This window comes from Solanum lycopersicum, chromosome 4 (assembly GCF_036512215.1).
Source record: "Solanum lycopersicum chromosome 4, SLM_r2.1".
Taxonomy (NCBI): domain Eukaryota; kingdom Viridiplantae; phylum Streptophyta; class Magnoliopsida; order Solanales; family Solanaceae; genus Solanum; species Solanum lycopersicum.
In genome coordinates this window covers 64,586,275-64,605,984 of record NC_090803.1, presented here as the reverse complement: position 1 = coordinate 64,605,984, position 19,710 = coordinate 64,586,275, and the positions used below count along the sequence as shown (strand labels likewise).

At 31.2% G+C, this 19,710-nt stretch overlaps 5 protein-coding genes across 5 annotated transcripts; 4 read left to right on the top strand and 1 right to left on the bottom strand.

The window, feature by feature from the left end:
• Nucleotides 1–1,082: 1,082 nt before the first annotated feature.
• On the bottom strand, nt 1,083–6,327 carry LOC101260429 (uncharacterized). The gene is made up of 13 exons (XM_004238047.5): nt 5,860–6,327; nt 4,968–5,133; nt 4,757–4,837; nt 3,495–3,577; nt 3,278–3,393; nt 3,076–3,186; nt 2,802–2,911; nt 2,248–2,557; nt 2,080–2,157; nt 1,954–2,004; nt 1,777–1,863; nt 1,527–1,604; nt 1,083–1,380 (listed from the first exon to the last, which is right to left on the bottom strand). Exons 1-13 carry the CDS (start codon nt 5,867–5,869, stop codon nt 1,339–1,341), a joined length of 1,323 nt encoding a protein of 440 aa, XP_004238095.1. The 5' UTR covers nt 5,870–6,327; the 3' UTR covers nt 1,083–1,338.
• Nucleotides 6,328–7,260: 933 nt separating this feature from the next.
• Nucleotides 7,261–8,839, top strand: LOC104647239 (cyclin-D5-1-like). The gene is made up of 5 exons (XM_010322226.4): nt 7,261–7,729; nt 7,817–7,900; nt 7,982–8,258; nt 8,400–8,536; nt 8,646–8,839. Exons 1-5 carry the CDS (start codon nt 7,451–7,453, stop codon nt 8,709–8,711), a joined length of 843 nt encoding a protein of 280 aa, XP_010320528.2. The 5' UTR covers nt 7,261–7,450; the 3' UTR covers nt 8,712–8,839.
• Nucleotides 8,840–9,627: 788 nt separating this feature from the next.
• Nucleotides 9,628–11,121, top strand: LOC101254381 (cyclin-D5-1-like). The gene is made up of 5 exons (XM_010322225.3): nt 9,628–10,099; nt 10,182–10,265; nt 10,343–10,631; nt 10,752–10,888; nt 10,997–11,121. Exons 1-5 carry the CDS (start codon nt 9,839–9,841, stop codon nt 11,060–11,062), a joined length of 837 nt encoding a protein of 278 aa, XP_010320527.2. The 5' UTR covers nt 9,628–9,838; the 3' UTR covers nt 11,063–11,121.
• Nucleotides 11,122–11,945: 824 nt separating this feature from the next.
• Nucleotides 11,946–13,540, top strand: LOC101254085 (cyclin-D5-1-like). Its single transcript, XM_010322224.4, has 5 exons — nt 11,946–12,346; nt 12,432–12,518; nt 12,609–12,906; nt 13,014–13,150; nt 13,265–13,540. The coding sequence occupies exons 1-5, from the start codon at nt 12,071–12,073 to the stop codon at nt 13,334–13,336; spliced, it is 870 nt and encodes a 289-aa protein (XP_010320526.2). The 5' UTR covers nt 11,946–12,070; the 3' UTR covers nt 13,337–13,540.
• Nucleotides 13,541–16,430: 2,890 nt separating this feature from the next.
• LOC101253778 (cyclin-D5-3-like) lies at nt 16,431–18,288 on the top strand. The gene is made up of 5 exons (XM_019213458.3): nt 16,431–17,113; nt 17,243–17,329; nt 17,407–17,707; nt 17,789–17,922; nt 18,010–18,288. The coding sequence occupies exons 1-5, from the start codon at nt 16,886–16,888 to the stop codon at nt 18,055–18,057; spliced, it is 798 nt and encodes a 265-aa protein (XP_019069003.2). The 5' UTR covers nt 16,431–16,885; the 3' UTR covers nt 18,058–18,288.
• The last annotated feature ends 1,422 nt before the right edge of the window (nt 18,289–19,710 follow it).

Genomic DNA, 19,710 nt, shown 5'->3' with positions numbered 1-19,710 from the left:
ACTTATTTGAACTTGAAAATGCCCTTGTTTTTCCCGCGGAACGAACTGGGTGCTTTAATAAGATCTTAACGAACGTCCATGAAAAATTTTGACAATTTTATTTCGGAATTTCTGACCACAAAAAATTCATGGACTATAGCATACGAAAATCGACAAAATCTGTGTTTTACTTATTTTGAGGCTCTTTTGGACTTTAAAATGCGCTAGTTTTCCCGGGGACAATTGGGTCCATTGCTAAGGTCTTAAGGAACGTCCATGAAAAAATTCGGCCATTTCATTTCGGAAATTCCTTATCCCAAAAATTCCATATATCACAGCACAGAAATATCGGAAAAATCTACATTTACGTGTTTTGAAACTCGTTTAAACTTGAAAATGAATCCGTTTTCCCCATATCGAGTGTCATAATTAATAGATACATTCTTATCTACGAAGATTCATAGAACTTAGGAAAAACACATAAATGATGAGTATAAGTTTATGGATAAACTTAATGAAAGATACTTAGTTTATGTTAAAAGGTAGAAATCTGAACTTTTTTTTACTGATATATTAGAAGCCATAAGTAAAAGCAAAAGTTATTTTTTCCACATGAAGTATATGACTAATAATTTAAGAACTTCATTTGCATGATAGTATAATTTGTCTTAAACAACAGTTACTTTATGCATGTCTACATTAGTTTCCATAAGCAATGAACTTTTTACATGTATTATTAACATTATTGGATTAGAAAGAATTATTGAAAAATAATATTGAAACATCATTTGCTTAAAATATATAACAAATCGTTTTTAAAAGTGTTAATCCTTAACAAACACAGTATACAATATCAGAAATAGCAAAATATCATGTACAAATAATAAAATCTACTGAAATTAATCTCTGTTTATAAATGAAGTTAAATTCTACCAAAAATAAATTATATTGTGAATGTCAAAAAATAAGATTAAAAAATACTAGATCTAATATGTTATATTTACTACTCATATTCAAATAGATCCAATGGCATTCAATCCCAAATATGCTAACCTTTAAAAAAATCAACTCCAACAAAACCAAATAAAACCTTACTTCAAAAATTTCAACAGAAAGTGGCAGGCATTTCTTATGCACTACTGATGAACTCCATCAGAGGTAACAAATCCAATGTATTTTATTACATAATGAAGAAGAAAAATAAGGGAATACTACCAAGTAGCAACCAAAATGATCAAATAACTATCTTTTTTAATCATTTTGTTCATTAAATCTGTGATTATGAATGAATAGTATGACGACACCAAGGAAAATTGTCCTTGCATGTTTTCGCGGGGCTGTGTTGCTGCAACTGCTTGTTCAGAACTCATCACCACCCTCATAGTAGCCGACATTCTTGTCCTGAAATAAATATATCTAGGTTTAGTTGAAGAACCCTACACCCCATAAACTTGGATACAAGATCCATCGAGTGTGTGAGCTGCCTAACAAATTTTCTCAACACTCGGGGAAAAAAAGGAGTGTGTTCGCAAAGGAAAAGAACTTGCCTGGGACAACATTCTTTGCTTGTTTAGAAATTGAGTCCTGGCTTTGTTAAGGATGGAATTTGGCGACTTGTACTTTCTCTGCAAAACAGAACATTATCTTAAAAATGCTTCCTCAAATTTAAACAGTAGGTCCATCTCTCTCCTAATACCAAGGAATATCGCTTTCTTTTTCCAAACTAAATCTGGAAGAGGTACATTTCTAGAGTAACTGTTACAAATTAAAGTGGTACGTAGAAGCTCAAGATGCTACCTTATCGGTTCCAGATACACGATGCTGAGAAGCTGGGAGATTCTTCTTCGGTGTGAAACCAAATACATCATGAAGAAACTCATTTTCCTGCACAATTTGGAGAGGAAACAGCTAATTACCACAAGATTAAATGATTCCAATAGCCCAAAAGCTTGATCTTTTGATTAGAAAACAAGCCTGCATATGCTTCACAAATCCTCCTCCAAGGAAGTGCTTAAGGAAGTTTAACTGTCAAAAAAACAAAATGATTTCAGCAAATATGTAGTGAGTTCTATTATAAAACTAAAAAGAAACAAGACATACCTGTATCAGATGAGCCCAAGTACTTGTGCTAAGCAATAGCCCACCAATCTTGACTGAGGTTTCGGGACTATACCCATCCTAATGTTAATCATAAGACAATTACAAAATGCAGCAAAAAGTAAAGAGAATGCAAGAGGAGAAAGCTGAAGATATGGGATACCATATTACCTCTAGAAATTCCAATATATCTCGGAATGTGTTCCTTTGATTGTTAAGATCCTTCTTGGCTGACCCTTTACCTCCAGCCTCTGCTGAAAGGGTTCTTACTTGGTTCAGGACTTTTGCCCTTAATCCCTGTATATGTAATAATTCCCTAGATTTGTTAGTTTCATCTGCGGAGCTGTCACTAGATTCTTTAGATTCACCAGAAAACTTTTCCAGACTCCCAACTTCAAAAACTAAAGCAAGTGTTTCGCCAGCTGCAATGCGCACAGATCGGTCTTCCTTGTCTAGAAGATTTGAGAAGTAGGAGATTGACCTGCATCATGAGTAAATAATTCAGCATCTAACACTATCACCAAACATGAGCCTTACAACAGCTCATAATTCACACATCTAATTTTGCATGGAAGATGCCACAGTTACAAGTTCTTCTGACTCTTCTTTCCTTGATCCTCTTTCTTTCTCATTCTTTTTGTTGTTCTGGTGGTGGTGGGGTGTGGGTGGGGGGGTGGGGGGGAGTAGGTAGACGTTGAATGGGGATTTTAAGAGAATTTACTCACCCTTGCCAACTTTTTGGGTTTAGTGTCCACCCATCCATGGTAGTAAGAAGGAAAGACCAAGAAGATACAACTGCTGTTATCATTACTGGTGAAGGTTTAGCAGTAGCCACCTGATCCATGGACCAGACATAATAGTGAACAAGTTAAGAATTGTCCAAGCAAATAACTGATTTCATTGATAGAATTAAATCATTAGAAAACATCACATATACAGCAAAATAAGATAGTAAATAATCTATTCCAGAAAACGAAAAGATGACCATGAATAACATACATTGGGACCCAGTTTTGGATTGATGACTTGCCACATCAATTGCATAGACTCTTCTGTTTCCTCAGGTTCTTTGCCACCAACAAAGGTGATAATGGCCAAACACTCCAGTAACTAAACCACACACAAAAAAAAAAACAGCAGTCAGCTTTGGAGCTAGCAAGCATTAAAATTTAAAAGAATTTTTCACCAACATTGAACATACCGAGGATATTTTAGAATTGTCAGATCGAGATTTAAGAGCAACTGAGATAGGTTTTACTGATTCTTCCAGAATCTCGTGTGCTTTGTCTCCAGGGCCAGCAGTTAAAGCAAGAAGCCCTATCACCAAACCAAAAAATAGCAAAATTTCCAACTCAAACATTTGATTCAGTGGATCACATTAGAAGGACCACAATTAATCAACAGCACAAACGACTAACCAATAACATGAGATGCCAAAGCTATCTCCTTGGAGGAACCACGTCTAATGGAACTCAAACATAGCTGCAATAATGTGGCAAACCTGAAGGATAGAACATAACTATGAGAAGTGCACAACAAGACATGAACCTAGGTCCTAGAGTACCTTTTTCTTTTTCTAGGATAAATGAAGTAATTTATTACGGTGGGAAACATGCACCTAGAGCATCTTAGAAGTCAAAACATGATAAACAGGACTACTACAAGAGAGTGCAATAAAATATTCCTAGGACTGGAATCACAATGCAATGCTAGTCTGTCAGAAGTTCCCTAGTAGAGATTCCATTCACTGTATTAGATAATAGTCATGGCTGCACACTAAATTTGAACAATAATATAATCGATAGCTTGTTCTGTCGCATAGAATTAAATTCCTTACTAATATAAATACCAAAAATGATGAATATATCACAATTACAATGATTTTTTTTATGACAGAAAAATCATCCTGGAGCAAAACCTTGGAAACTTGGGGTTGATGGGCTCTCTCATCTATCCATCTCCACTTAAATACTGGACTTTATTCGGTTGGCATAGGGCTCGAACTTGTGAACTAAGACACAAGTCCCTCAACCTTCGCCAAATGACCCCTGAGGGCTCATCATTACAATGATATTAATAATGCCTATGCAACTAACTGAAGGTTTCAAGGTACTTTCCAAGCCATTATTGAATGAGCTGTAAAAATCTAAGATATGGGAGAAGGGGTCTAAATATATCTTTATAGCATTGCACGGCTGATTATACAGAAACTTTTTATTCTAGAGAAGTATTATTGAAATAGTTAGCTGCCACGAAGAATAGGGAAGAACATCTTCAGCAATGTAGAGTCTGCTGAATGAAAACAGACTGCCTGGTGACTAGATCAGTGAAGCACATAAACAGAAGAAGCACATCTATAGATTATACACCTGTGTCATCTGGATAAACATGGTAGTAGGAATGATTTCAAGAATGTATAAATGCTGTCCCCGTGGCAGAATATTTTTTGAGATGTTTAGCATAACTAGTTAAACCATACACCTTGGACATCTGGACAATCATGTAGCTGAAATGACTATAATGTGATCCATAATGGCAGAAATGTATACCACTGCTAGCCAACCCCCTCTCCCAAACCCTCAAACAAAAGCCAGCATAATACAATATAAACTAGCACCTTAGAGGCAAGTATAACAGATTTCCTAATATAACTTCATAAAAAGTAGGCAAATTTCCTTACTTCTTTTCAACAAATTCATGTTGTATGTTGCTATTGAATGCTTCTATAATAGATGTCAAAGCCTTCTCTCTTGTTGATCCCCTAAAGCCAACAAACAAATAGAAACATAAGCCTTATTCTTCATCAGAAACAAAAATCTCAAGTGGAGCTAATGATCAAAGATGGGAACTTCAGAATTGAGTAATACTTCTAGCATTCAAATATATCAAACCTTTTCTCATAAAGGGCATCCACACATTGATCAAGGACAGTCTCCTTGTCAAATTGCACCTCCTCTAAACCAGACAACATCATATCCGACCGAGTAGTTGATGATGAACTCAAGCTATCCGTGTCATCACTATCCAGCATAGCAGCATTCCTACGTTGTGAACTTCCTAAAAAGAGAAACAATTCGACCAGCAAACACCCTTTATTCCTAATTCCCTTTAAAGTTCCAATACAACATTTAAATTCCCAAAATTCCCCACAAAGCAACACACTTTACCCAACAGCACTAAAAATTAGGGTTTGATTTTGTGCTTCACCCATCAAGATCCTACTGTTATAAAAAACAAATACTAACATTTCATCAACATTAAGTTAATTGAACTCAAAGATCAATATTTGTTTCACAAACAGAAACCCAATTCAATAAACTTAAAAATCCACAATATACAAGTTAAAGAAGATAAACCCAATTCAATTTCAACAGGCAAAAATAGCAGAAACCCAATTCAATAAACTCTCTAATTTTTCTTCCTCGATTACAAGTCAAAAAGGAGAAACCAAATTCAACTTCACGATAAACAAGCAAAATAGCAGAAACCCAATTCAATTAAACTCTCTAAGAACGTTTTCACAATAAAAAAGTAAAGCACAGAAACCCAATTCAATGAACTCTCAAAGAATTAATTTTTTTCACAATAAACAAGTAAAAGAACAGAAAGCCAATTCAATTTCTAGCAAAAACCCAATTCGAATAAACTCTCAAATTTCTCTTCCACAATTAACAAGTCAACGAAGAGAAACCCAATTCATTTTAACGATAAACAAGTGAAATAACAGCAACCCAATTCAAAAAAAATCGATATATTTTCATAATTAAGGAAGCGTAAACTTACTTCTACCCATGGTGACAGCTCCAGGTAACAAAAGGTTAGAAGCAAATACAAGTTTGACTAAAACTCAGACGATGAAAAAGAAAGGAATCAAAAGGCAAAGCTGGCGTTGAACAAAGAGAGCAATCAAACTTTTTGATTATATCGAAGAACAATGTATCCATAAAGAAACTTTTTGGACAAAATTGAGAAAAGGAGAAGATCTAGAGAAATCACAAGATCACAATGAAAATGAAAAAGAGAAAATTGTGGAGAAAAATGGCTCTGCTATTTATAGATCTAATAATAAATTTCGAGGAAAATTTCTCTTCACGCAAATGAGATATTCCGGGTGGGTGGCTGCGAATATTCGGGGCAGGGGCTGTGGTAGGGATGATTACGTGGCGTAATCTGAGCCGTTTATTTCGTCACGGATACACGTGACGGGTGCACGTGCGTAATTTCGCCTCTACGAAACTGAGTGGCGTGTGTTTATGTAAAATAAATAAATTTATTATATATAGAAGTACAATATACGTGTATATACATGGTAATATTTTTATATTTTTTTAAAATAAATTCAAAAATTTTAATAATTCATTATAAAAATAAAGTCATTATTTTTGAATAATTAAATAATATTCTTGTTTATCTTCACAAAAAACATTTGAAGTATGATGGTAATAGAATAAACTAAAATATTTAAGATATTATAGGAAGAGAATAAATTATAGAAGCAACAAAGGAAATTTCTTGAAATTATATCTCAAAATAGCTTTTTATTTAAAAGGTATCACAAAATACTATTCATTGTATATATACTAAAACCATTTTGGTGAGAGATAAATTATATAAATAACAAAGGAAATTTCTTGAAACTATATCAAAAAAGTGACTTTTCATTTAAAAGTTGTCACAAAATATTATTTATTGTATCGTTACTAAAAATATTCCGGTGAGAAATAAAATATATAAGCAAGATAGGAAATCTTTTAAAAATATATCAAAAAATGACTTCCCATTTAAAATTTGTCATGAAATATCTTAGCTAAAAATATTCTGATGAGAGAATAAACTATATAAGTAACAAAGGAAATTTAGAATAAACTATATAAGTAACAAAGGAAATTTCATGAAATCATATGCAAAATGACTTCTTATTTATCACAAAATCGACAATAACAAATCAAGTACGTAAATTGAAATGTTAATACAAAAAAAAAAAATCATTCCACATTCACTCAAAAATATTACCACTATAGCAACATCAAAACTTTTGAATGTAATAAAAAAAAGATAAAATTAAATTCAAATTAAAATTTAAATTTTAACAAAAATAATAGAATCATATTTCACTAAATATATTTTTAAATTCGTTATTAAAAATATTAATAAATTTATATGTTTATATGTAGATGGATTTTAACAACTGTGTAATCCCCTGTTTTGAAAGAGAAAAAAAGATCCCCTGTTTTTAGAGCTCAAAAACTCCAATCCACATTTCAATATTTTGCCGCCATTTTTGCGTCCTCTTTAATTTTCTGTTTCTACAGTTATTCTTTGCTCTATATAAACACAAAATCCCCAAGAAATAACTAATCAAAGGGGGGGGGGAATGGCAGAAGATTGGGGTGATATCTTCAAAAATCTTCAAATGAGTGCAAATGAAGAAGCTATTTTCAAAGGTGATTACGAAAGAGAATTCGTCCATAAACAAATTTTCGCAGAAGAATTTGAAGATATTGGAGAAGATAACGAAGATTACATCGAAAACATGCTTAAAGAAGAAGAGAAAATCGCCATTGCTGGACTCACTAACATACTTCCATTAAGAACACTCAGCCTTCCATGGCTTCTTGAAGCTCGCCGTACTGCAATCTACAACATTGTCTACGTAATCAATCGAAAATCAAAAACCCCATTTCATTATTTTTATTTTATTTTACATTTTTTTTTTTGAAATTTATATCTATATATGCAGATAGGAGGATGTAATGGAGTCAGAAAAATCACAGTTTACACAGCAATGATTTATGTTGATAGGTATCTTTCATCAGTACCAAAAGTAAGTACTTCCTTTCGTTATTACTCTTTCCGTTTCAATTTGTTTCTGTTTCGTTAACTTTACTTAAATGTTTTATTGTAGAAACCAATATCGCCGATTGCGAAATTATTGGCAATTTCATGTTTATATTTGGCTTGTGAGCAATTTGAAGAATATGAATGTCAAATTTCAACATCAAACTATATAGGAAGCATAATGAGTATGAAGTACAATATTATTACACAATTCAAATGGATCGTCACTTTTGTTACTCCGATTCAGTTCGTCAAATATTTCTTGTCAAGATTCTGTAGAGATCTTTCAAGAAAATTGTACGCCAAATCCATAACTGTTGAAATCATCATGAGTACAATTGGAGGTACGTAAACGAGTCATAATTCAATTCACCAAATATATATTGTTTTCTTTAAATGGTGTTGAAAGAAATGAATATTTGACGTAACTATAACTAACGCAGTTTAAATTTAGGCTAACAAAGAGTTTGTTTATATTGAAGCAGATGTAAGGTTAATGAGTGTTAGTGCATTTGTAGTAGGAGCAGCAGCAACATTATTAGCATCAAATTCAAATATATTGACACATGAAATGATAAAGGATGAGATTAATGCATTGCCTAAAAAATGGCTTATTCCAATTGTGAGTATTACTATATCTTTTTTTTTCTTTTTTTTTTGTAAATTATATGTTATAATTTATAATATATTAAGTGTAGTAATTATATATTAATATGCGTTGGGAAGTGCAGGATGAGGTGTGTTCTTGCTATGATCGTTTGCTAGAGACCAACATGCACAGACTTGACATAAGTTGATAATTTGGACTGTAATTTGCTGTTTTATGTATAATATTTTGGACACAAACAGAAATATTATGACATAGTTACTATTTTGGACTGTATATTGTGTAATGCTTTCTAATACAATTCATATTATGTTGTTATTGTTATTACTCTTATATTTGTATTTTATTTTCCAAACAGTTTGAAAATACTTTGAAAGTCAAAATATTTTAGAAAAAAAGGTTCAAATTTATCAATCTAATTTTGGTTACAATTTAAAAATTATCCTCCACTATACTTCAGTTAAGTTATAGTCTTATTTTTTCTTCCTAGCTTCAATTCTTTTGCGCTCTTATCCACTCGAACTTACAATCGGTGCATATTATCCAAGCAACTCTCTCATTGAATTACGTTATAGTCAAGGGCAATGATGGAACTAAAATTTAAGTGAATCCAAAAAAGTGCTATTAGGATGCAACATTTATCACTTACGGATTGTTTAGTAGCGCGATAAGAAATAAATTATTGATGTTCTAATTTTCGTGTAACTTATACAATGTTTCGTAAGTAGATACTTTCTCAGTTTCATTTTATCTAAAGGTAGTTTGACTAGACACAAAGTTTAAAAAAGAAAGAAGGATTTTAAAAATTTATGATCCAAAATAAATGATATAAATTTGTGTCGATATAAATTAAAATAGACTTTTTATAGTTAAATTATTATTTTATATAGAAATGGGTCAATTCTTTTTTAAACGGAAAGAAATAGAATGTATTAATTAATATAAGTATATAACATTTGATTGACTGTTTAGAAATCTACGTAACGAATATACGTACAAATTATCAAGGAATCTATATATTATTTTATATGAAATAAAATGTGGAATAACTATACCGTAATACATATATTCACCGATAACAAATCGCTACATTACTAATACATTCTTTTAATTTTGCCATATAATCATAAAATCACCCAAATAACTCCAAAAAAAAAGGCACTTATGCTCTGTTTTTCAATGTGTTAAATCCCCTGTTTTTAAGAAGAAAAAATTGAATCCCCTGTTTATAGAGGTCAGAAACTCCAGTCCACATTTCAAGATTTGCTCTATATAAACACAAAATTCGCCAAGAAATAACTCAAAATCAAAAGAAAAATGGCAGAAGAAGATTGGGGTGATATTTTCACAAATCTTCGAATGAGTGCATGTCGAGGACGTCTTCAACTATTCGCCAGGCAATTTTTTGCAGAAAAAAAAATTGATATTGGAGAAGATAACGAAGATTACGTCGAAAACATGCTTAAAGAAGAAGAGAAAATCGCCATTGCTGGACTCACTAACACACTTCCATTAAGAACACTCAGCCTTCCATGGCTTCCTAAAGCTCGCCGTACTGCAATCTACAACATTGTTTTCGTAATGAAAATCGAAAATCCCATTTCACTATTTTCATTATTATTATTATTTTCATATTATTATTTTTTTTGAAAATCTGCAGTTTGGAGGAAGTCTTGGAGTCAGAAAAATCACAATTTACGCAGCAGTAATTTACGTTGATAGGTTTCTTTCGTTAGTGCCAAAAGTAAGTTATTCCATTCATTACTACTCCTTCCTTCCTTCCGTTTCAATTTGCTTCGTCTTATTTTTTTCTTTTCGTAGAAACGAAAAATATTGCGGATTGCGGTGTTACTTGCATATGCATGTTTATATTTGGCTTTTGAGGAACATGAAGATTATAGAGGATTATTAGTATCTGTGGACAGTCGAAGTTATACAGAAAGCATAATGAATTTAAAGTCCAGTGTGGTTACACAATTTGGAGGGATAGTGAATTTTGTTACTCCAATTCAGTTTATCAAATTTTTCTTGTCAAAGTTATGTAAAGATTTTTCAAGAAAAGAGTATGCAAGAATCAAGACTGTTGAAGTCATCATGAGTACAATTGGAGGTACGTAATTTAATTGTATAGTTTTCTTTAAATGGCGTTGAAAGAAATGAATATTAGACGTAACTATAACTAACGAGGTTTAAATTTAGGCTAACAAAGAATTTGTTGATATTGAAGCAGATGTGAGGTTAATGAGTGTTAGAGCATTTGTAGTAGGAGCAGCAGCAACATTATTAGCATCAAATCCAAATATATTGACACATGAAATGATAAAGGAGGAGATTAATGCCTTGCCTAAAAAATGGATGATTCCAATTGTGAGTATTATTATTATATCTTTTTCAATTATTCACCTTTTTTTTGTAAATTATATGTTACAATTTATAATATATTAAATGTTGTAATTATACAAATTGATTGTGCAGGATGAGATGTGCTCTTGCTATGATCGTTTGCTGGAGACCAATAGGCACAGACTTGACATAAGTTGATAATTTGTTGTTTTATGTAATATTTTGGACACAAACGGAAATATTATGACATAGTTACTATTTTGGACTGTATATTGTGTAATACTCTCTAAGTTAATTCACATGTTATTGTTATTGTTATTGTTCTGTAACTACTTTGACTTAAATAAAATTTAAAAAAAGAAATAGATTTTTTTATTCTCGTGTTTCTAAATTAAAATTATGTCAAAATGTCATTTAATTTTGTAATCTTATATCTGTCACGTGAAAAGTTAAAGATATAATTTTATCAAAAAAAATCATTCTTTTATAATAAACTAAAAAGAAAATATGGTAATTTTTTTTTTCAAACAAAGAACGTATTATTTTTCAAAGAAAATATTTTGCAAGTCAACTAAAACTTGTTTGATAGTCAGCTTGATGGAACTCTGATACAAATTACAATGAATTTCACGAGTACAAAATATTTATCAATCTAATTTTGGTTACAATTTAAAAATTACTCTCCACTATACTTCAAATCAAGTTAAAAGGTATAGTCTTTTTGTTTCTTTTCTACGAGTTTTCCTCCTTTTGCTCTTTTAGCGATTCGAAATCGCAATCTTCGAATTGAAAATGAAAATTGCTTACCATTTGCTTACCATTCGAGTAAGATCGAGTTATATCGTACGGATAGTTTAGTAGCCGGATAAAAAAGAATTATTCATATTTTAAGTTTTTGTATAACTTATACAACATCGGTAAATAGATAAAAAATAAAGTTAATTTAGATATTAATCGTTTAAAACCCCATAAAACTAAGTCTTATTTTATAGAAAATAGAATGTGAAATAACTAATTTATGTCAAGTAATATATAACTTATCAATGTGTTAAATCCCCTGTTTTGGAAAAAAAAACAAAAGAATCCCCTGTTTTTAGAGCTCAAGATTTAGCCGCCATTTTTGCATTTTTACAGTTTTTCTTAGCTCTATATAAACTCAAAATTGCCATGAAATAACTGATCAAATAACTCAAAATCAAAAGAAAAATGGCAGAAGAAGATTGGGATGATATTTTCACAAATCTTCAAATGAGCGCATATAAAAAACCCGTTTCCAGACGTATTCAACGATTCGCCGCTAGACAATTTTGGGCAGAAGAAAAAACTGATATTGGAGGAGATAATCAAGATTACGTCGAAAATATGTTTAGAATTGAAGAAACAATTGAAAATGCTGAGCTCACCAATCAACTTTCTTCAAGAACAACCCAACATCCATGGCTTCTTGAAGCTCGTCATACTGCAATTCATCACATTGTTCATGTAATTAATCGAAAATCGAAAACCCCATTTCGATTCTTTTAATCTATTTTTAATTTCATTTTTTGAAATTTCTATGTATTTGCAGACAGGAGGACCTTTTGGAGTAAAAAAAGTCACAGTTTATACAGCAGTGGTTTATGTTGATAGGTTTCTTTCATCAATGCCAATACAAGTAACTAATAATACTCCGTCTGTTTCAATTTATTCGTCTTATTTCAATTTTTTTTTAAAAAAAAAATATTGTTTGTATCATTGTATGTAGGATGAAAGATTCGATGCAGCAAAGTTATTGGGAATTGCATGTTTATATTTAGCTTGTGAGCAATTGGAGGAAGATGAAGTTCAACCAGGTTTATCAGATTATTCGAGTTCTACAAAATGTTGTGGAAGAATCATAACGATGATGAGAAATGATGTTGTTGAACAATTTAGAGGGATTGTTACTTTTGTTACTCCAATTCAGTTCATCAAATATTTCTTGTCAAGATTCTGCAGAGATATTTCAAGAAAAGGGTACGCCAAATCCAAAACTATTGAAATCATTATGAGTACAATTGGAGGTACGTAAAACGAGTCATAATTCAATTCAGCAAATGAATATTAGACGTAACTATAAGTAACGCGATTTAAATTTAGGCTAACAAAGAATTTGTTTATATTGAAGCAGATTTGAGGTTAATGAGTCTGAGAGCATTTGTAGTAGGAGCAGCAGCAGCATTATTAGCATCAAATTCAAATATATTGACACATGAAATGATAAGGGATGAGATTAATGCATTGCCTCAAAATTGGCTTATTCCACTTGTAAGTATTTATTATATTCTTTTCAATTATTTCACTTTAATGTTATGTCGTAACGATCGATTCTCGAAATGTCTTTATTGGATATTAATTATGTGTTGAAAATTGATTTTGCAGGATGAGGTGTGTTCTTGCTATAATCGTTTGTTAGAGACCAACATGCACAAACTTCAGATAAATTTGAACTGATTTTCACTACCAATTCTGGAAGCAAATTATAGATATATTGTTAGTGTGATTATTATATAGACAATAATTAGCTGATTTTTGTAATATTTTAGAAGAAATATTGTCCGACTCTACTCCTCGAGAGTTTATACTTTCATGTTCTATTTCATTACCTTCACAATACGACGTTGTATCGGTTACCAAAGGATATTTTAGTCTTCATTGTCATAAAGTAGTTAATTTTAATAGCAAAATGTATCGAAATGTACCTTAAATAAATTCACACCAACTCTTAGAAAAATAAGTTATTTCAAATTAAAAAAATGACTTTTCTAATAATAAATTTTTTTATAAGTTTCAGATATTTCATATTGATTATCTCCTTATCCCGTATCATTCACCACCCCATACCTTGTCAGACTATCCCTCTCCAGAGGCGGATACAAATTGATAATATCAAATTCATCTATGATAATTTTATGATAATTGAATTCATCTGAATTTGTAATTTTTAATTTTGTTTATTATAGAAATGTTATTATATGGTATTGTTTAAATTTATTTTTAGGTTTATGAGAAAGTCTGATTGGGTATATCCTTAACTTTATAAAATTATTCTCATTTTGGCTGTTTATTTTATTTTGATTACCCACTTAGTGTTTGGTATCCATATAAAGTCCGATTAAATTTAAATTTACATAGAAAAATCACACATTGGGTAGTAAAGCGCTTTTTGACAGTCTTTACTTATTATTTGATAATTTTATTTTACCATTCCATATATTTTCATAGTAAATCTATCCAGTAACCTACTTAAGAAGAAACAGACACGGAAACAATATACTCTCTCTATCTCAATTTATGTGATAGTTTTCGAATTTCAAAATTCAAACAAATCTATTTAAATTGTTTGACTCTCGAAAAATAAAAAATATTATATACGTTGAGAGAAAACGTATTACTATACATTACGAAATAATATGTAACAACCATCCCATCCAAATATATCTTAGTTTGTCTCTCTCCACCCCACGCAACCCCATACACACCCACCCATATCCTTTATGTTCTCTTGTCAAAACCAACTCATCAATTTCACTCATAGAGTAAGTAATCAAGAACTCTTATCATCTTTCTCGTACCCCACTTGTGCGATTATGCTGATTTTATTGTTGTTGTGAAAAAATGACTTGATCGTTTTCCTGAATTTCAATACGCAGAGTTAGTAATCAAGAACCCAATTTCTTCATTTTCATTAATTTACAAAGCATGTCAGAAAACACCAGCTCTGATCGTCCTCTCCATACCCAACTTGTGCGACTATGATGAATTTGTTGTTGTTGTGAAAAATGACTGATGTTTTTCTTAGATTTCGATACGCAGAGTTAGTAATCAAGAAGCCAATTTCTTCATTTTCATAAATTAACAGAACATTTCAAAAAAAAAAAAACCCCGGCTCTGGTCATCCTTCCTGAGTCGCCGTACCCCACTTGTGCGATTATGCTGATTTTGTTGTTGTTGTGAAAAAATGACTGATCTTTTTTTTTAATTTTGATACGCAGAGTTAGTAATCAAGAACCCAATTTCTTCATTTTCGTGTCAAAAAAGACCAACTCTGATCATCCTCCCTGAACCCCACTTGTGGAATTACGCTGAATCTGTTGCTGTTGTGAAAAACATGACTCGTCTTTCTTTCAATTTCGATACAGGCAGCGATATTATTTCAATTTAGCAGACGAACACTTATGGAATTACGCTGAATCTGTTGTTGTTGTAAAAAAAATGACTCGTATTTCTTTAAATTTCGATACAGGCAGCGATAGTATTTCAATTTAGCAGACGAACACTTTACAGATCAGTGATATATCTGGACACATTTCTTGCCTATCAAGTAATAGCTGTAAGAAAGTATTTGATTCCTCTGAAAATGGTGTTTCATAATATCGTTCGATTGAGTTAATTTTTGATTCTCTGTTAATAATACCTCAAAGAGAATAGGAACGTCCTTTGGTAGCTAATAAGGAGAAATAATATACGTGTATTATGAAAGATAAATGACTAAATAACAAATCGTAATTGACACGAACACATAACTTTTAAAATATAATAAATGAAACGCTAAAATATTAAAGGATTGTATGGAGAAAATTAATGTTTGATAGTCTCTTCCCGAGTTCGGAGCCTAAAGGGTATAAAATATTAACAAAAATTCCAAAACTAGAAGAGCAGGCTCGCTGAAAAAAGCAAAATGGCTGCAATCGCAGCGATTTCCAAAATAATTTTTTAAAATAATATTTTAATAAATCGCTCCAATTTCTTTAACTTTTTTTTTTAATTTTTTATTTGAAATTTAAAAAAAAATGAAGAGCAAATCGCTGCAAGTGCAGCGATTTGTCTCCAATTTTTTTATATTTTTTTAAATCAATTTTTTTAAAAAAATTTGATTACTACTTATTTTTAAAAATCATTAAAAAAAATATTTTGAAATAAGTAGTAAAAAATTTAAAATTAAAATTTCTAAAAAAAGTTTAAAATTTATTTTAAAAGTTTTAAAATAATTTTTTTAAAAAAAATTGACTACTTATTCCAAAATAATTTTTTTTATTGATTTTTAAAAATAAGTAGTAATCAAATTTTTTTAAAAAATAAATTATTTAAAAAAATATAAAAGAAAAATTGGAGACAAATCGTGCACTCGCAGCGATTTGCTCTTCTTCATTTTTTTTAAAAATTTCAAATAATAAATTAAAAAAATAAATAAAGAAATTGCTGCTTAGGCAGCGATTTATTAAAAAAAAATTGGAAATCGCTGCTATTGCAGCGATTTTGCCCTTTTGGTTAAAATAAAGATTCATATACCATTTTGAAATTTTTGTTAATAATTTATACCCTTTAGGCTCCGGACTCGTCTCTTCCCCCAATCCTCACCTCCACACACATTCACATCTTGTTATGATGGTTATTAGTTTCTATTGTTAGTTTAGATATTATTTTTATTTTGATCGTTAATTAAGTGTAATTGTATCGTATCGTTTAAATTCATTATTAGGTAATGAAGAAAAGATCTATTTTAGGTAGCGATCGATTTGGTGTGATCGTGTCGTTTTCTTAAAATTTTCTTTCTCAATTTGTCCTTTTTACTTATTTTTTGGGGGGTTCCCACCCGGTGTCCAATATCCATATTTGAGCGTGATTAGATTCAAATTTGCATCCGGAATCTCTTGATGGTAAAGCACTCCCTAACTGTCTTTACTTATTGTTTGATAATCTTATTTTTATCATGTGATTTGCATTTCCAAAGTAGCTCTATTTCGTAATCTACTCTTCTTGTGCGATTATCATTCAAAATTATGAATGCGTGACATTACGTAAAGAATTGACATAATCCATCTGAATATTTTATTCATTAAAACAATACGATACGATAGTATAAATTATGAAACAATAGGTAACTTTCCGGCATTTTTCAGTTTTTTTCTGTTATTTTTCAGTTATTAGTATTGTATAAACGGTTATTCACACAAGTAATAATATCACACAAAAATCATAAGGGAGAGTAATCAAAGAAAGATGGAAAGTTCTGAATATCTGACTGAAGAAGAAGATGAAGAAATGCAACAAGAAAATGGCGTCAATGATGATGATGACGATGACAACAATAGCAATGACGATGACATACAGATATTGATCAGCCGAGAAATCACTGATGTTCGACTTAATGATCAAGAAGTTGAAGAACTTGTGAATGACAATTGGAATCAAGAAATTCGAACTCATGCAATCCGTTACATCAGCAGAGTTAGTAAATCAAGAACCCAATTCACTTCATTTTTCATAAATTTACAGAGCATGTCAAAAAACCCATTTTCCCCTGAATTTGTTGTTGTTATGGTAAAAAGACTGATCTTTTTTTCAATATTGATACAGACAGGGCGACAATTTCGAATGAGCAGACGAACAATTTACAGAGCAGCGATGTATGTGGACAGATTTCTTGCCCAGATGAGATTAGAGGTAAGAAGAAAAAAATTTGATTCCTCCGAAAACAATACGATACCATCTAAGATTATTTGTTGTTGTTGAATTTGTAGAATGGAATGCTCTGGGCAGTGAGGTTATTAGCAGTGACTTGTTTAGCATTATCTGCAAAAATGAATGATAACATAGATGATGTGCCATCACTATCAGAGTATCCATTAGGACCTTACGAAATTAATGTGAATCACATAACGCGAATGGAGCGTTTGGTTCTTGATCAATTCAGCTGGAATATGAATTGTGTTACTCCTTTTGATTTCGGAAATTTTTTCGTATCAAGATTCTGCAGAGATGTTACAAGATTACACATAACTCGAATAACAACGGCTCGAATCATCATGATTGCTTTAAGAGGTAGTAATTAGTAAAGTCCTAATTAATTTCCTTACCCCTCCCCTGTTTTCTGATCATTTGTTAATTTATTTGTTTAAACAGATTTGTGCTTAATGAATCATAGACCATCTGTAATAGCAGCAGCTGCAACATTATTAGCAGTAAACAGAGATTTCACCATACAAGAATTGGTTATGGAGATAAATGATTTGCCTATAAATGGATTTCTTCAAATGGTAAGTTTTATTTTTTTTAATTTTTATGATTTAGATAAATGTTTTGCCTATTTCTAATAGTCTAATGGAGTTTTTGTGTTAATTCAGGCTGATGTGAGTTACTGCTACAAAAGAATGCTACAGCTGAACATTTGAGGAGTTTAATTGCGCCGACTTTTCACTTTTGATGCGGCATCTGTTTCGAATTCTTCAAATATACATTACTTTTTGGCGAATCGATACACACCCATTGACATTTTTTGAAGAACCTGAGTAACATAGCCTAGCAGAAGAAATACTTTTGCTTCTTTTTGTTAGATAAACAAATAGGGGATTCATTGATTGTTGAACTGATTCATTGTTAATACTAGTGGACATGTGTGTTTCTACTCTCTGTGTGTTCATAATATCTCAAGAGAACTTGAAGGTCGTTTAGTAGTTGATTAGGAGAATTATTATTAGTGATAAATAAAGATGAATGATAAATAAAGCCCTATTTCTTTACAATTCATATATAACTTATTTTATAATCAAACAAGAAGTTCTATTTTAATTCCTCGTGCCTCATGGTCAGAGGTTCAGATAAATAATTACCATCCGAGCAACTCCTCTTATGGCAAGGTTCTGTTATAATATTTGGTGCAATATCAGATTACATAAAGTGGTCACTTGGAGATGAAGGGACTCAATTGATTAATTTCAAATTATTAGATACATTGCTTATTTTCATTGATAATTGAATTTAATTGTATAAAATCATCGTTAGGTAACTATAAAAAGATTCATTTTTAGGTAACGATCGATTTGGTGTGATTATGTCAGTACCTTAATATTTTTTTCTCATTTTATCTTTACTTAATTTATTTTTTTGTTTCCCACCCGGTATCAGATCTCTAATTTTGAGTCTGATTAAATTCGAGTTCGCGTAGAAAAGTTTCATATTGAATGGTAAAACGCTCCCTAACCGTCTTTACTTCCATAATCAGCCGAGAAATCACCGACGTTCGACTTAATAATCAAGAAGTTGAAGTACTTGTGAATGACAACTGGAATCAAGAAATGCGAACTCATGCAATCCATTACATTCACAGAGTTAGTAATCAGGAACTCAATTCACTTCATTTTTCATAAATTTACAGAGCATGTCAAAAAAAAAACACCAACTCTGCTCATTTTCCCCTGAATATGTTGTTGTTATGATAAAAAAGACTGATTTTTTTTTTCAATTTTGATACAGACAGGACCACAATTTCGATCTAGCAGTGACTTGTTTATCATTATCTGCGAAAATGAATGAAAACATAGATGATGTGCCACCATATCCAGTTGGAGCTTACAACATTAATGTGAATGCCATAAGGAGAATGGAGATTTTGGTTTTTTGTTGAATTCAATTGGGATTGTGTTACTCCTTTTGATTTTAGAAATTTTTTTCATATCAAGAGATGTTACAAGAATAGACATAACTAGAATGAGTAACTGATTCATTGTAAGTACTCGTAATATTTTTGGATACGTGTGCTTCTACTCTCTGTGTTAATAATACCTCGAGAGAACTTGAAGGTCGTTTGGTAGCTAGTCAGGAGAAGCACCATACGTGTATCATAAAAGATTTATTATAAATAAAAACCCTATTTTCTTTTGTTGTAGAAGCAGCATAAATAAAATCTACATTACAATTCATACATAATCAAACAAGCTCTTACATAGTTGGTCTTAGTGCCATAGTCACCATTCAGACTTCAGACAGATGTAGATTGGAGGAACACCACTGTAATGAAATCGTTGCGATAATGACAAGGTAGTAAT

Coding starts and splice junctions, on each gene's coding strand:
- LOC101260429 (XM_004238047.5), bottom strand. Junction 2,005..2,079: donor CTTGGGCTCATCTGATACAG/GTATGTCTTGTT, acceptor TTTTTTTGACAG/TTAAACTTCCTTAAGCACTT. Junction 1,605..1,776: donor GTGTATCTGGAACCGATAAG/GTAGCATCTTGA, acceptor TCTGTTTTGCAG/AGAAAGTACAAGTCGCCAAA.
- LOC104647239 (XM_010322226.4), top strand. CDS start 7,451: ATGGCAGAAGATTGGGGTGATATCTTCAAAAATCTTCAAATGAGTGCA. Junction 7,730..7,816: donor CAATCTACAACATTGTCTAC/GTAATCAATCGA, acceptor CTATATATGCAG/ATAGGAGGATGTAATGGAGT. Junction 8,259..8,399: donor CATCATGAGTACAATTGGAG/GTACGTAAACGA, acceptor ATATTGAAGCAG/ATGTAAGGTTAATGAGTGTT.
- LOC101254381 (XM_010322225.3), top strand. CDS start 9,839: ATGGCAGAAGAAGATTGGGGTGATATTTTCACAAATCTTCGAATGAGT. Junction 10,266..10,342: donor TTCTTTCGTTAGTGCCAAAA/GTAAGTTATTCC, acceptor TTCTTTTCGTAG/AAACGAAAAATATTGCGGAT. Junction 10,889..10,996: donor AAAAATGGATGATTCCAATT/GTGAGTATTATT, acceptor TTGATTGTGCAG/GATGAGATGTGCTCTTGCTA.
- LOC101254085 (XM_010322224.4), top strand. CDS start 12,071: ATGGCAGAAGAAGATTGGGATGATATTTTCACAAATCTTCAAATGAGC. Junction 12,347..12,431: donor CAATTCATCACATTGTTCAT/GTAATTAATCGA, acceptor ATGTATTTGCAG/ACAGGAGGACCTTTTGGAGT. Junction 12,519..12,608: donor TTTCATCAATGCCAATACAA/GTAACTAATAAT, acceptor CATTGTATGTAG/GATGAAAGATTCGATGCAGC.
- LOC101253778 (XM_019213458.3), top strand. CDS start 16,886: ATGGAAAGTTCTGAATATCTGACTGAAGAAGAAGATGAAGAAATGCAA. Junction 17,330..17,406: donor TTGCCCAGATGAGATTAGAG/GTAAGAAGAAAA, acceptor TTGAATTTGTAG/AATGGAATGCTCTGGGCAGT. Junction 17,923..18,009: donor TAAATGGATTTCTTCAAATG/GTAAGTTTTATT, acceptor GTGTTAATTCAG/GCTGATGTGAGTTACTGCTA.